Here is a 16495-nt window from a genome sequence, read left to right as displayed (position 1 = left end):
CCTGAAAAGTTCACACAGCTTGTTAAAAGTTCAATCCAGCCAGATTGCGGGGAAAGCTGGCGAGAAAAGGCGGCCCTAATGCCATTTACATACTGCTGCTACCACAGCACTGTTGCTAAAGGACATGAATCAGACTCTGTTCATTTCAGGGTGCCTCCTCTGAGCCACTGCCCACTGTGCTGTGCTGTGCGTGTGTGTTACAGGGATGACAATGATAAAGTGGAAGCTTGCATGGTGGCTCTGGAGCAGTGAGGAGCTCCTGAGATTCACCGGTGCTGTCATTAGCCAGAGCAGAGGTCAGACAGATGGATTGGTGAGCCCCTAATAGAGCATTATCCCAATTTTCCTCCTCATTTGCGCTGGTAATGCAGCCTGTGGTCCAGTGGGCACTGCCATACGCCTTGCAATGCCCAGCCCCGCCTTCACAGGCTCATTTCCATATGGGACGACCCCAAGCTCAGGACCGCAGGTTGGTAGGGGCATGGCACATCACACCGCTAATCAAGAGTGACCTCATCTGTCAGGTAGACAATCAGCAACGTTCAACCTTATTCTATCTTCAGTGTGTATCTTTGCTGGGGGACGAACTTCGCTACTGATCCAGCTGACAAGGAACTATTTAAGAGCCAATCATATATATGAGTGGGATATTCACCTGAGCTGGTGGACCAATCAGGTTCTGCTTTGCTTTCTGAAACAGAATCTTTGGAAGTCTGTGGAAACCCCTAGGCTCTAGATGAAGTGCAGATGAAGTATACAGCCTCCTCTCTGCTATTTTACACCATAATTTTTTTTAATGAGATTGTGAGCTTTATGATGTTCAAATCAAGTATATAACTATGTGTACATGGAAATAATTACTAATAATTCTTAGCTACATTAGCCTAGGATCACACCCGGTCAGCATGAATGAATGAATGAATGATTGTGTGTGTGTGTGTGTGTGTGTGTGGGTACTCACTCAGCATGCCCATTCCCAGCATGAAGGCGTCCATGGTGTAGGGCAGACCCCTGGCCCTGCCCCGTGTGCCTGGGGGGAACATCACCTCTTTGGGCTGGGCCTTCTTACATTCTACCTGCAGACATAACGAGACACAGGTGTCACCAACAGCACAACAACTCGGAGGCATAAACATTATGCTTACACATCATGAAGACTTGGTTACTATGATTACATCATGTTTATTCCTAAAACTTTAGTGATGTTTAACCTGCCACTACCTGCCATCATCAGACATGGAAAATAAAGACCAACTTCCACCGACGGCATTTCTGAAGTGCTTTCTTATCTTTCACACACGTTCTCTAGAACAGCTCGCATCCAACTCTTATTATTTTTATGTTTGGTAAATTTTGTTATCTGGTTTGTTTCTAGTTTATTACAATTTACATTACTGTTAAAATCCTTTGTGTTTTGGTAAGAGACTCCAATAACTGAGTTTTTCAGTCACAAATGTAATAGTAATGTCTGTGCCATGATACAGACCATTATCATTTTTTTCTTTTTTTCTTGAGAAATATTGTGAAATGAGCTATCGTTCACCCCTAATGTGTGTGCATCCCTGTTACAAAACAGCGCCCCCTGATGGATGCACATTACACAATTTAGTGCATACTATTAGTAGACACACTATTTCTGCCCTGTTTACTTCTTCAGTGCTGCTCGTGACATCTGCTCGCCTTTGTGTTGTTTTATTTAAAGCGCTTTCCCACAGGCTTGAAATCGACAGAGATATCGCCAAAATACTCCTCCCTTCCTCTCCACTTCTCTCTTTCACTCCCTGTCTCTAGCTGACACTTTTTAGCTCTGACCGCAGCAGACCTGTGTGGGCTCTGAGCGCGTGCGCGCGTGCGCGCGCGCGCGCGCACACACACACACACACACACACACACACACACACACACACACACACACACACAGTGTCGAGAAGGGACAGGAGGACACTGGCTTTGCTTTTATTATTTTACATATTGTGTGTGTCCAAATATTGCTTTAAAAAAAAAAAAAAAAAAGACATGTATACATATACTCATGCAGAGCAGATGCACCTGCAACCATGCAGAGCAAAGAAAAATCAAATGTGCAAAGAGAATCTTGTCCATCCTTTGAAGAAGGATAAACAGAGCCGGACGTGACAGCCAGAAGAATGTGTTACAGCTGTCAAACTCTCTTTAAAAGTGCATTTGAATTTTAATTACTTAACAGATTAAGTACTGAAATGCATTTGAATATTAATGAGCCTATAATTTTATACTGCAGACAGAGGAACATTTCCTGTGTGCACGTGTGCCCTATATAAACAATGGAAAGAAAATCATAATCTGTTTTTTTTCCCCAGATGTTTCAGATTAGTGTTGCTGCTATTCAGCTGGATTTTACATTTCTTAAATGACCAACTCCACGTAAACATCCAAGATAAAAAAAAAAAATTAAATGTACCTTTAACAAATTCCAAATGGCTTCCTATTCACTATAAAGGCTTGATACGTAGAGTCTAGAAAAAAAACACTGAAGAACCTAATTAACTTTTAGGACACACTTTATAGTTTTTTTTTGTTTGTTTGTTTTTTTTAAGATAATATACACTGCCTGTCAAAAGTTTTTGAACACCTGGACGTTTTATTCCAGTTTACCCACTATTGGCAATTACATAAGGAAAAAATAAACAAGTGTCCATCAAATGCCTAAATCTTTCTTCATCATCCAGTCTCTGATTATAATGGGACTTTTATTAAAGGCACTTGTTTGGTGAAGCATTTTTTTTTTCCAGTGAAATAAACCATCACAAACATTCACAGTTCACTTATACCTATTTCTCTAAATTTAACTAAAATTTTAGCCAGTGCAGGCTGCTGAAAAACTTTTGATGAGCAGCATATACTGAAACCGACGTGTATTTATTCATTAAGACACACAAAAGACCCCAAAAAAGTTTCACAAGCGTGTGTTTCAGCAGACTTGCGTAAGGCGACTAAAAGTAGACAGTGGGATCATACATTATAAAACTGTAAATATGATGAAAATTCAAATATCATTCGAGCGGTGAGATTCATCCTGACAGCTCCCGTGTGTGTTCTCATATCTATGTGAGCTTGTGACAGGAGTCTGCTCTTTGGTAGGCCAAGCTTGTATTCGCTGAAAATGTCTGCTACGTTGTGCCGCCCTGCTCTGCTGCAGCGGTGATCGACTCGTCAGCCTGCATGCCTCGGGCCTGTCCATCTGAGGGGCTAAAGGCTGCTCTACCCCCCATCCCCCCAAAATCTATTGCAATTCAGAATTCATTTTCATCTTTCCTTAAACGTCAGAAAAAACTGAGGCCAAGACAGTTGTTGTGTAGGAGAACACATACACACAGCTCTCCTGCTGACACTCATCAGACCTCACACTCAGCATTCATCCGGACAATCAAGGAAATATTTTTAGATTCAATCAGAGGAGAAGAAAGCAGAAAAGAAAATGAGGTGATCACACATGTAGAGAGAGAAGAAGGTTGTGCATGTTTACTTAGTGACTAAGATCAACATGCTCGATAACAACACAGTGCACTTCACGCTAACGCTGATCTGATGGTAATGATACCTCTGTAAATCAACACCCGGAAATATCGAGAATGTTGCCAGCTCCAGCTGTCCTCCTTGGTGCCACACACACACAACACACACACATTTTTTTGTTGTTGAGAGTCTGCCTCTTGGGCCGAATCCTTTCCATTTAAGCGGCCAGCTCTCTCGCTCTCTTCAGGACGACAGGCGTTTGCAGAGAGCTGTGATTTTTCCAGCAGGATCACACACGGCCTCCTCTAGCTCTGAAAGCACTCCATATAAATGTGTGTGGGTGTGTGTGTGTGGGGGTGTGTGTGTGTGTGCACGCGAGACCTCGGGCTGCCTCGAAGGTTGCTTTTAACCCGAGTAGGTGCTGCCACAACCCCGAATTTTATATCAAGACAACACTAAAATAAGAATTTGACATTTCTGGTTCCTCACAGATATACATGACTTACCTTAACTAAAAAATCTGACACTGTCATGATGTTACTCTGTACAAAACTGCTAAACAAATCTATCTAGCTGTCAGTTTAGCCTTCTTAGCAGCCAGAAACCTCTGAGTCATCACTCTGGTTTCTAACCAACAGACAAAATGTTGGATTCAACTTTCATGTTGTGCTTGTCAAGAAAATGAGATACAGTGTATAAAGTGCTACTTCACTATTTAGTCAAGATGTAAGGAATAGCGCACTTGGGGGGATGCTGATATAGGAAAGTTAGGTGATGCAGCATGCTGTGTAACATGGCATGTTGTGTGTTACAAAGGACTTACACCAGGGACTCCTTCCATAAAGGTTAAATAAACATCTCCTGACAGAAAACACCACAAAAATCAACAATTATACATTTTAATATGTAGGGATGGAAAGAAGAGTCACAGCTTGGAGGCCCACGGTATCTCACCAACATAGGCCTGTCTGGTCCTCAAAGTGCCTCTTACTAAACAGAGCAGTACAAGCGTGCAAAAATAAGATTCCAGAAGACATCAAATGAATCCTGAGATGTGGTGGTGTGCAGCAATGCACCAACCTTGAGACCTGGGTGCAAATGGGGACCAGCCAAAGCTGTGGAAGAGGCAGCAGCAGCGCTGAGACAAGCAGACATTGTGAGACATGTCCAGCAAGGAAGGGGAGGCTTTGGGCTAACAAGTCATCCATGGTGGAATGAGGCCACAGCCTCAGGACGGAGGAAGATGGTGGTGGAGGAAGTACACCATCAGGAAGAGGCTGCAAGGTGGGCCAAGGCAGTCTTCCTTGGCAAGCAGGGACAGTGGACACAGTGGGAAGGTGTGGAGAAGAGGAAGATCAGCTGGAAGGATTTGTGGGAAATGGAAGCAAGTCGACTGAGCTTTACTATCAGAGCTACATACAACGTCCTTCCAACACCAGCCAATCTTCATCAGTGGTTGGGCGAAGACCTAGGGTGTGCCCTTTTTACCCTGCCAGCCTCCCTCAAACACATACTCGCAGCCTGTAAGGTCAGTCTCCCCCAGAGACTGTACACATGGCGTCACAACCAAGTCCTTAAGAACCTCGCTTCCATCCTGGAAAGCAAACAAGCTGCTCCTAAACACCTACCACCACAATAAACCCCTTACAGGCAATTGCCTTTGACTGGGAGGGGGTCAAGGCAACCAGGAGTGTCTCCTTACTGCCAGAGTGAGGCCAACTATACTTAGCCCATGACTGGAAGATGCTGGTCGACATATGCTGGCAGCTTGTATTTCCTTCAGAGATTGCTGCCACCACCCTAAGGCCTGACCTGGTGCTCTGGTCCTCTTCACGCAGGAACATCTACATCATCAAACTCACTGTACCCTGGGAGGACAGTATGGATGGCTTTTGGAAACATCTGCACTATGCTGAGCTACCAGTGCAGGCTCAGCATCGTGGCTGGACCACCAAAGTCTGCCCCTGTGGAAGTGGGATGTAGAGGCTTCATTGCAACATCTACCATCAGATTCCTCAGAGACATGGGGATTAGAGGCCATCAAAGTTTTGTCAGAGGCAGCAGAGAGAAGTAGCCAGTGGCTGTGGATTAAAAAGCAGGACCCCAGCTGGGCCCCGAGGTAACCTAGGGGATGGTAGGACAAAGGAGCGGAGTGAGTGTGGGATGCCAGAGTTCGCCGTTGAGCCCTCTGAAGGCGTAGTGGGCTTATCAATGAAACGTCAAGGAAGAAGGGTGCCCACTTGAGAACTTCTCGTCTCACTAGCTTCTTGCCTCGGTGTTGCTCCAACAATCAGCGGCGAATATCTTGTACGTGCTAGCACAAAAGGATAGCAACATCTTATCCTGTGTATTTCTAAACTTATAATCCTTCTTTTACAAAAATGAGCTCATTAATACAAACCTGCTCTTATAGAAAATTAAAAAACACCTTCTGATTAATCAGAATCAAGCATTCAACGGTACCTCCTTGCTACTGGGAAGTGCAGTTTTCTACTTTTGTGCAGCGTCAACTTTCAACACCGAGTTTTACATATAAGAATTTTTTTTTTTTACCCTGCAAGGAGTGTCAACGTCAGCTATTCCTGTTACACTGAGGACACGCACAGGTTTGTTATTCCTGCAGCGAGAGGTTAAAAATGAGCCTCTGGATGAGCAGTGAGTAGGAAGGGCCTCCAGGGATGCTGTGTGTGTGTATGTGTGTGTGTTTTATTAGCTTGTTCAAATGTCCTCTTCAAGTCCTGATATTACCATCCCATGTGAGAATGTGAGCACAAGCTTGGAGACAGGATGGTAAAGGAGTGATTCTTTCACATGGATGTGGAGACTATTGGGAGGTGTGGAAAACTCTCTCTGGGTGAGATTTGTGAGAGAGGCTAGGCTGGTTTGGGTGCTGGAGAAAGAGGAGAAAGTAAGGGAGTGACAATCAGTTTTCTCCCACTCAGCTGCCACACTGCCAAGCAGCCCACAAAAGTGCCAGTCCACCACAGCATGCTGATGATCACTGACTGGAGTCCATCTGCTTCTATAAACCACCACAGAACTACCGCTGATCACATCCTCACCACAACAGTAGTGTGTGTCTCGAATCTGATTGGTCAGAGGATGTCATTTTCTATATTATTCTATAACAGCAGCTCTGACAGCAGTGCTGGCTGTAATTCAAATCGGAGGTTTATATTAATGCACTTGTTCTAATACGTCTATAGTAAAAGCTCATTCACAGGGACTTGTATGACAGTCTACATTATCCAAGTCTAATAATAAGAGGATAAAAAAAAAACGTTATTTAGCAATGAAAAATGCGTAATCGTTGATGAGATTTTCTGTAAGATATTTATATAACATTTATGGAAGGAGTCTCCGGTGTCAGAGCTTTGTAACAGTCGGTAGGTTTCACTTTACAATTTCTCTGTAACGTGACAAGCTGAGTTTTTTTCTGTTTTTCTTCCCTTTGTCTTATTAAATTCAAAAAGAGAGGCTGGTGATGGAACAACTGTTTGCAGCTGCAATGTTGTAGCAGCTGTAATGGAACTACTGCTATGTTGTAAGTAAGAATAGGGACTACTAGGGAATAGGCACTAACTTGTCCCACAACATAAAATGTAACTATAAATGGATAAAACGTATGACACGTCGATCATTTATCAATTAGAAAACATTTCAGGATATTGGAAAAACTTTGGCTGGTAACAGTAACTCCGCTTCATCACACCACCCTGTTGTTGATTATTTTCTTACTTTTCTTACCAGCCTTATTGGTCACCTTTTAGGTGAACAGTTAGAGAGCACATTGTGTGTTAATTGTCCTCTTGTGTTAATCACTGTCGGTCTCTGACCATTTAACTGGAGACATTTGGTTGGTGGACCGTGTCTCACCACAAGAACACTGCTGTACCTGATACACACGTACCAGCACCACACACTGAGAACGAGAAAGATCCAGCACCTAAATATCTGCCCAGCAGTGTTTGCCTGATTAACTGGTTACTATAATAGTTAAGCAAGCGCTTTAACTCTAATTGACCAAATCACTGAGTAAATTGGTCACAGTGTAAGACTTTCTAGAAGATTCTGCGCATTCTATAGACAGCAAAGGCTCTACATCTGCCTCTCTGTCATTAACTTCACATCACTAACATTGACGTGTTCATCACAGTTAATGCACTCTCATCCCACTTAATGCAGAAAGGCAAACAGCCTTACAGGCATGTCTGTCAGAAGATAACATCATGAACATTGTGTTTCTCTCTCTGTCTCTCTCTCTCTCTCTCACACACACACACACACACACACACACACACACACACACACGCAAGCACCACTGCATTGTACATATGTGCAATTACATAGCTGCACACAGAGTGCACAACAATTTGCCTCTCAAAGGAGAAAGCACATAATTCCAAGCATAAAAGAACTTTCTGCTGAACAGAATTAAACAAAACCTATAGAACTGAACAGAGGTAGGCGGCGTTACTGGCAGTCACCAGGAAAGTGCAGAATCCATTATCTGCTCCAGCACAGCATGTGTACAACCCTGTCATACCAAGAATGCATTACTGCCCTGCTTTTTTTTTTTATTTAACCATGGTATATTCAAATCTGCAGCTGACTGTGTGTGTTGTTCATTTACAACTCAGTCATCGGAAATATGCAGCAATACACACGCTACACAAAGTGGAGGATAATGTTAGTTCAAGAAAAACAGAAAAATCACACCATAGTTGCCACAAAGTTGCCTAGCACATGGAAACAGACCAGTTTACATAATAATGGCTCCTCCATTTTTTTTTTTAACAACCAAATAAACTAGTCGTTCTTCTACTGGTACACAAGACCGAAGTTCAAAGTTCACCTTCATACAGTTGGCCAAAGCGAAAGTAACCGACACATCAATATTGAGCACCTTGAAAATCCAAACATAAGAAAAAAATTTTACACACACTGCTATTCAAAAGTAAGTAAATAATGCTCTCAATAATATAAAGCCCACTGTGTTCAAGAAGCATACATAAAATTATTCAAGCTTCATTGTCAGTAAACACTGTCATTTGTAGAAATTCGTGAGAGAAAAATTATACACAGCGTAGGACGATGTACACCAGGTTCCCAGTACAAAAATTTGCATGATAGGCGGGACTCCAGCATTATGGTTGGAACCACAAAAAAAAACACCCACAAATAAATAGTGAAGAAAATCATTCACGCCATTTAATGGAAAGCAAAAATCAATCGTTTAGTGACTTTTGGGTGATTTACACTACATGTAAGTGGTCACTTTGGGGGAATATATGGAAACAGATTGCTGCCATGTAATTGAGAATTGAGAATATCATCTTGTTATTACAAGAAAAGCATCCCGTTACTTCGAGGAAAGCGTCCCGTTACTACATCTCATAATAACAAGGATTTTCTTTTAGTAACAAGATGCTTCTCATAGCAACAAGACACTTTCTCCTATAATGAGATGCTTTTCTCATAATAATGATGCTTGTCACGTAGTAAGGAGGTGCTTTTCTTTTCGTAACAAGATGTTTTTCTCATAATAACAAGATGCTCACAGGGAATTTTTATTTTTATTTATTTATTTTTTTGCATGGAAGCAATGCGCTTCTGTAGGACCAGACTATACGACGAGGAGAATATTCAGGCCTGAGGCCACTGTTTTCAACTAAAAAACGTATCACAAATGACATCTTTAAGAACATTAGCTCTCAGCACTTCAATAAAAAACAATATGCAGCCTTTTCGACTGGGCATGAGCCCTTTACCTTCCTAGCTCAGAGTGCTGTCATTCCCTGCCACAGCCGAGCGTAGAAGCACAGAATTCCAATCTCTGAGCTGTTTTATGAGGAAAAGTGAGTTTCAGATCAGTGCATAAGGCATCTCTAGACAGCAAGCACTTCAATTATGAGCCACAAAGCCTGATGTATAAAAAAATCTATAAAAGTCTTTAGTTTGGCCTTATATAATGTGACCTCTGAGTTTAAGTGTTTTTACACAACCATGCAAACTCACTCACACACTCTGACACTCACAGTTACACACATGACAAATGAGAAAAACGTTGCTTGATTGGCTGTTCAAAGCCATCAGAAAAGCCCCAGCTTTACAGCAGCATGTAATTCACAGAAGCATGAGTGAGATTACTTTTGAGACATTGGAGCGTGTGCATTATTGATACACTTTGCCTATGACACAGAAATCTATATTCCCCTTCCATCATAGCCGCCCCCCTGAACGACGCTGTCAGAAGTTATATGCTTCAGCAGGAAAAAAGAAAAAAAAGGAAAGCCACTATACTTCACTGCATGTAGCCTGATGCTTCTGTACACCATACTAATAGCTCTCCTTCCCATCAAAGCTACATAATACAGTTCTCACTGTAGCCTGAGGAAGACTTTCCTCTGCTTTCTGTCTTCCTTCAGCTTTTGTATGAAGGCGAGCTAATGTACTGTGCAAGTCAGCTTCCAGCACTACTCTCCCTGGCCAAGGTCAGGCTCTGAATAACAGCTCATCTGCGTTGTTCATTAGCTTTCTTCAAGAGAGTTTCCTTCTCCGCTGCAATATACGTCAGAGTTTGGCAGTTCAGCTTAAATACTAACTAGACAAAAAGTGCGGATATACACAAGAATGCAGCGTTTACTGGTTTCTATGTTCTAATGCTCATCAAATCAGCTCTTAAATCAGTTAAAAGATGATATAGGAGTGATAAAACAGGGAACACATCAAGGCCCTCATTTATCAACAGTGTGATTAAAAGGTTCAGAATCGTTTCTTACTAGTGCTGTGAATCTTTGGGTAGACAGCGAATCGATTCGATTCACAGGTTTTCGATTCGATTCAAGAACGATTTTGCCAAATTCAGAACGATTCAATTCGATTCGATTCGCAATGAAATTCGATTCGATTCGATTATAACGATTCGATTCTGTATATTTTAGGCATCTGCATTTGAGCAAATAAGTTGAATTTTTGGGAAATTCATGACCATTCAGTTCAATACATTTGCAGCAACTTGATCCAGATCTTTAGTTCAGTAGTTTAACTTTGTCTTAATGTATTTTAAGCAAGAAAAATACTACTACTACTATATATTCAATGCACCATACATGTTTTGTTTTTTTTTTTTATTGTAAACATTGCATCCTTTTTGTTGAACATTTAGAAAATGCACAAAGTGCAGAAATACAACAAAGTGCCAGTGCAACTGGCAGTAATACCAGACAGAGTGCAATTAAAACATGGTAGTTAGTGTAGTAAGAGAGAGGGGAACAAACAAATGGCTATGACATGCTTTTTTCAACACTATCTACTTCAGATTTTTTTTCTAAAGTTTTTATCATTTCTCGGAAACCAGTGTTTTCCACCACGCTATAGGGGCGCATATCTCTGCACATAAATCTTGCGATAGATGCAGTTATGGCTTTAGCACGATGAGAGTTCGCGGAAAGACTCTCACCAAATAGGTTAGGAGTTCTCAAACCTGAACTTGAGATACTAGCTTCGGAAGGTGCAGGTGCAGCTGAAGGTTTTTCTACCTTAATAGCATGGCGTCTGCGGAGGTGGTTGCTAAGGTTTGTTGTGTTTCCGCAGTACTTTAACTCACATTTACAATGTCTGCAAACTGCAACGGACTTGTCAATCTTTCCATTTTTTTTTTTTTTGTAAAAACCAAAGTTTTCCCAAACCTTTGACTTTGGCTGGTGCCTTGACAATTTCTCCTTCGTTGCCCTCCATAGTACAGCGTGTGTGTAAATGACAATAAACGGGCGCAAATTGGAGAGTAGTGACGTAATCCACCGCGCCACTGTAGTGAGGGCGCACGTGACTACGCAGACTCAACTAATTTATGGTTTAAATTTATTTTTAATATTGTGAATCGTTATATAATTGCGATTCAATCGATTATTTAATTTTAAACCGATTATTGAGAGAAACAATCGATTCACGATTCAAAAATCCATGTTTCAAGATCGATGCATATGCATCGGCAGGATTTGCAATCGATGCATCGAGAAAATGAAGGAATCGTTACACCCCTATTTCTTACACATAACATTTATAAGTCTCATATGCACAACATAATTGAGATTCATCAAATGTAAGCAAAGTAAAAATAATAAAACCTAATAATTGTTCATAGCCAAAAAGCTCACTGCACAGTGGTATAATCATTGAGCTCATTTAAATACACACACACACACACACACACACACACACACACACACACACACACACACACACACACACACACACACACACCATATATGGTACGTTGGTTGCCATAGTTTCAAAGAGGACCTTATTTAAAAAAAAAAAAAAAAAAAAAAAAAAAAAAAAAAAGGAGGCTGCTGTTTGATTGGTTCATCGCACTTCTATGAAACACCTTGACCAAATAGGATTTTCAGATTACTTTATATTATAGTAATATAAAGATTTTTAATATAAAGAATTTATTTTTTAAAATAAGTTCCACAGAATCACATTTTATTATTTATACAAGGTTAGCAGTGGTAGAATAGAGGAGACTGTAATGTGCATATAGGCAGGGTTTTACAATAATCACCAGGTGGTTTGCAGGGAAAGCTTGTTTGTTTCAGTTAACTGTAGACACTAAAATGTTTACATGCATGAAAGTAGAACTAAAAGTAACAAGTGGCATTTTTGAGAGATTACTAATGTGACAAAGGACAAGCAGGCGGGGCTTTCCCATGCTATATGCGTAAACGTTGGCAGGTCTGCTAGTCCCCAGCTTTAAGAAAATTATTACACTATTATTATTATTACATCGATCTTCCAGAGAAAAGAAACCAAGGAAATGACAGATGTCTCTCAGAAAAGCAGTCAATGAGTACTTGTGTTTGTATAGTAATTGACAGAGAAACTAAATTGTTTGCTTAGATCAATGTGAGGTCAAAAGCACAAAGGGTCAAACAGACCTCCAGAGTGTTGGTTTAAGAGGGAGGCTTCAGAGGCAGTGAGCTGAACAGTAGTGGTGTCCATCAATTAATTACCAATCAGTCGCTCCTTTGGGGGTTTAAGCATTGCTTGCAGGTAGCAATATGGTCAGAGCCAGATTAGCTTAGCACTTCCTATAGAGGGGTCTGAATCACAAGGCATTCTGTCAGAAAAGCAGCAAAACCAGTATGTTTGTCTGTCTTGCCTTCCTGCTCATCCATCATCATCACCCACTACATCAGTCCATTAGTCACACCTCACAAATTAATGACATTCCAAGTAGCTGTGATAAATGTCACATGAGAGGATGCAGAGGCTCCGATCTACTAGATCCCTCTTTTCTTGCTCAACCTCTCTCTTTCTCTCTGTCCAACATCTGGGGAAGCGAGTGTTCAGTCGGTCGGAGTCTTTGAGGCTGAGCAGGAGCACTGAGTCTTAATGACTGGGTCATTATCTGTGAGATGGTCACTCAAGCTGCTCTACAGGCAAACAGATAAGCACCAGCAGCCAGTTCCTCAGATAACTGTCCCACTGCTGGAGCCAAATTGTGGCAAAAATGACAAAAGGAAAGAGAAGGAGAGATGGAGAGAAAGAGGGAGGGGGTAGAAGGGAGAGAACAAGGCTTATTGGTATGCACTGCCATTTCCTGCATTTCGGTGATGAGGCAGAACTCACATCTTAACAAGCAAGAAGGGAGTGATCAGGAGCCATTGAGGAAAGAGAGAAAGGGAGGGAGGAAGGGACGGAGTAAGCGAAGGCCATTTTCTCAATCACTCTCTCATTCCTGATTCCCAGCAGCCCTAGGGAGAGCGAGCGGTGGCAGCAGCGGTAATCAGATCTGAAAAGTCTGTGAATGAATGAAGAGCTCTGCTGTTATCACTCTTTCTTTCTCACTTTCCATCTATCCCATGTACCTTTTCACATGTGTCTGGTCTGTGGACAGAAGAGTACATTCAGGCATTCCTCTCATCCTGACATGAGGCATCAGATGAAAGAGCCTCTTGCAAGTGTAGAAGGGAATAACTTTCCATGGGTTATGGAGAGAGCTGTAATTCTCCACTACCCTCCAGCAGGCTGTAAATAATGACTAACGAGTTTCTAAATTACACTGTTTATTGTATGAAGTCCTTTGGAAGGTGTTGACTTTGATCATGGCTCACTGTTTAGTCACCCTGCTGACACTGAGTGGATGGGGAGGACAAGGAGTAGGAAGGAGTATGGACATTAGGGGATCTATGCGTGAGAAGATGGCAGAGTTAGATAAGGAGAGACACATTACTGAACAAAATCAGAGTTTACCAATCTAGATCTTGGGGAACCTTAGTGGATTTGAATTCTAGCCCTGATCAACAAAGCATCATATTCAGTATTCTCTGTCTTCTTGATTAGAAAAGTTGGGAATAAAAATGTGGACTGGACTGAAATGCTTCCTGGCTTTGGTCTACTGTATTGTTAATACATACTGTAATACCATATTTGATAGTCAGGCTAGGGAGGATGGTAGGACAGTGTCGGTTCATCCAGAAGCCACTTGTTAAATTTGTGCTGCCCCTGAAATGTTTTTTCCACCTCTACCTTTATCCCCTTCCTGGTCTCTCATCCATCCATCCAATCCCTGTCCATTTCCTCCAGATATGAGCATCGTGTCAGGTCCATTTTAAGTCCAATATAATGCCAGCAATATGTGACTTTAACCAAGCTTTAGTTTTAGCATAATGAAGGAAGGAGGCTCCTGAATGTTTTATAGGCTGCCGTGTGTCCAAAGTGGAAAATCAAAGGCAGCTGGCAGCAGGAGGGTTCCCCTCTTTTCGTCTCATTCTCTCCTTCTCTCCCAGTCCCCTGCTGTGCTGGAATCCCTCCCAGGTCCATCTGGGTTGTAGGTGTAAGGGGGCACCTGGCTCATAGTTTAAAGTGTTACCTCAACAGATGGTTACAGCAAAGAAGAAAGGGGAAATAGGGGGGAAAACAGCAGCTTTCCAAATATCCCAATTGAAGCACCGGATTGAGGTTTGCAAAATAGTAATAACAGTCATCATAATGATGAGGATGATGGTAGCAAATTAGCAAGTCAAATAAGCAATGAGGCTGCAAGCAGGTGATGCTTCTGAGCCTGCTTTGATCTTGCTGGCAGAGAAAAAGAGTTTTCAGCTCTGAAATGAACACTGAAAGCAGGAGCAGGAAGGCACCAAACTCTTCTCAACCGTGCTCCAACCTAAGCTGTTCTTACTCACTCCTACATCTCTTTCATTTAAAACGGAGCCAGTGAAATGTCACCAGCGTGAGAGAAGAACCACTGTTGTCATGTACATGAACCAAATGGCCTCTATTAAATGCAGCATTTTGAAATATGGTCTCTTCTTTTTCCACTCACTTCTTTTTGGTTTTTTGCCTGCCCTGAGGTTACTCATCTGGTAATAATGATGCATGCAATTTCCTGGCAGGCTCATTTTGGAGACAGGCATGCGATGGATGGCATGAAGAGTGCCGGGGGGAGGAAAGTGCCAGAGATAAGATGTGGAACCAGTACCCTGGCTTTGGTGCTCCCTAGTGATGAAAGCATCTGATGCACTATCATATAAAAATTGATTGCACTGTCTGGTTCTCATGAATCTGAAGCCAGATACTGCGTCTGTCCCCAAGATCTGAACAGGCGGTGTGTGACAGGGTTGGGGGGAGGAAAGAGGGAGAGGACAGAAAATGAATGTGTGTGTGTGTGTGTGTGTGTCTAGAACAGGGATTCTGTTCTTGATACCCAAAGCCCACAAGTCCTGCCCTCACTGAGCCATCCCATGTTGTCTCAGAGGGGCCAAAGGCAGACATCAGTCGCTTGCTGGTACACAGATATAGTACCCGAGGGAAGACAGAGAAAGCATGAGGGAGAGAGAGCAGTGTCTCCAGTCTCCTACTGCTTTCTGCTCTGTGGTCCCCGTCAATCAAACAACTCTGCATCTGAAAGAAGGCGGCAGTGGGCAGGAGTTCTTTGGAGCCCTGATTTTTTCCCTCAGCTTCTGCTATCTTAGGGCATCAATGTACCCCCACAACCAGGTTCTGCTCTTTTAAGGTCCACATGTAGATGGACATTTCTGGAAACACAGTTTTCATAAACATTCCCGCCCATACAAATAATGTTTCTGAAAATATCTCACCAACTCAGTGATAGTATATCACCAGCTCAGTGATACTATCTCAAAACTATATGTTTTCAAAAATTTCATATACATGTGGATGGAGCCTAGGTCAAGCACTTGTCTAAGTAAACCAGCCATCAATGTAGCCATCTATCTTTTTCTATGATTCTGCTGATCTACACATCTTTCTGCTTATATTCACTGGTCAGCAGCCTGTGAATGCAGACAGCTCCTTCAGCTGAGTGGTAAGAAAAGTGATGGTGAAAGTGTAATAAAGGGACAACTGAGAACTTGGTCTCGTAGTTCTGCTTTGCACTAGAGATAGCCAGACTCCATGAGTATGCCATGTACTCTTCAGTATTTCATGACTCCAGAAGAGTCTTGGGGAGGACTCATTGAATTGTAGGGGGGAGACTAGGCAGTGCGGTGTGACGGAGTGATGAAGCTCTGTCATAAAGAGCAGAAAGGAGAGATAAAGTCGGAATTTATAGGAGGTAAAATCTTTCTCCTAAACTTGTTACTTGATAACTCCATCCAGCACAATCTGTGTATGTCTTTATAAAAGTAAATCTCCAAAAGTGATATTTCTATTCAGATTCTGTGTAAAATCATAAAATGACTGCCCATCCTGGGCATGTGGCCCTGAGAGATGTGTGACGCAGCCAGCTCGAAGGCCAAGGCTGGTCATTACAAGGATCGCAAAGGCGATAATCCATCTTTAATGAAATCGGCTGCTGCCAAGTCTATCAGTTTCTGTCTCTCTCCCTTTCTCTGCCAACAAAAGTGCAGGGAGCAGAAAGAACAGGTTTCCATCTTCTTACTGTTACCTGACAGGATACACTAGGCCACACTCGCACACAATTTCACGCTTCCTGGACAGAGCACAGACGTCACTATGCCTGAAATCTGCA

The 16495-nt window shown here is 42.2% G+C and overlaps 1 protein-coding gene across 5 annotated transcripts in view; it reads right to left on the bottom strand.

Moving 5' to 3' along the window:
• Positions 1-16495, bottom strand: part of msi2a (musashi RNA-binding protein 2a) — a 238993-nt gene that overhangs the window by 53213 nt on the left and 169285 nt on the right. For all 5 annotated transcript variants that reach the window (XM_053241497.1, XM_026943793.3, XM_026943795.3 and 2 more), the window contains exon 9: positions 962-1076. In XM_053241497.1, the coding sequence (XP_053097472.1) occupies positions 962-1076 (115 nt within the window). The remainder of the gene's footprint in view (positions 1-961; positions 1077-16495) is intronic.

The sequence above is a fragment of the Pangasianodon hypophthalmus genome, chromosome 17, assembly GCF_027358585.1.
Source record: "Pangasianodon hypophthalmus isolate fPanHyp1 chromosome 17, fPanHyp1.pri, whole genome shotgun sequence".
NCBI classification, from domain to species: domain Eukaryota; kingdom Metazoa; phylum Chordata; class Actinopteri; order Siluriformes; family Pangasiidae; genus Pangasianodon; species Pangasianodon hypophthalmus.
The sequence above is the reverse complement of the archived record's forward strand: the minus strand, read 5'-3'. Positions and strand labels throughout refer to the sequence as shown.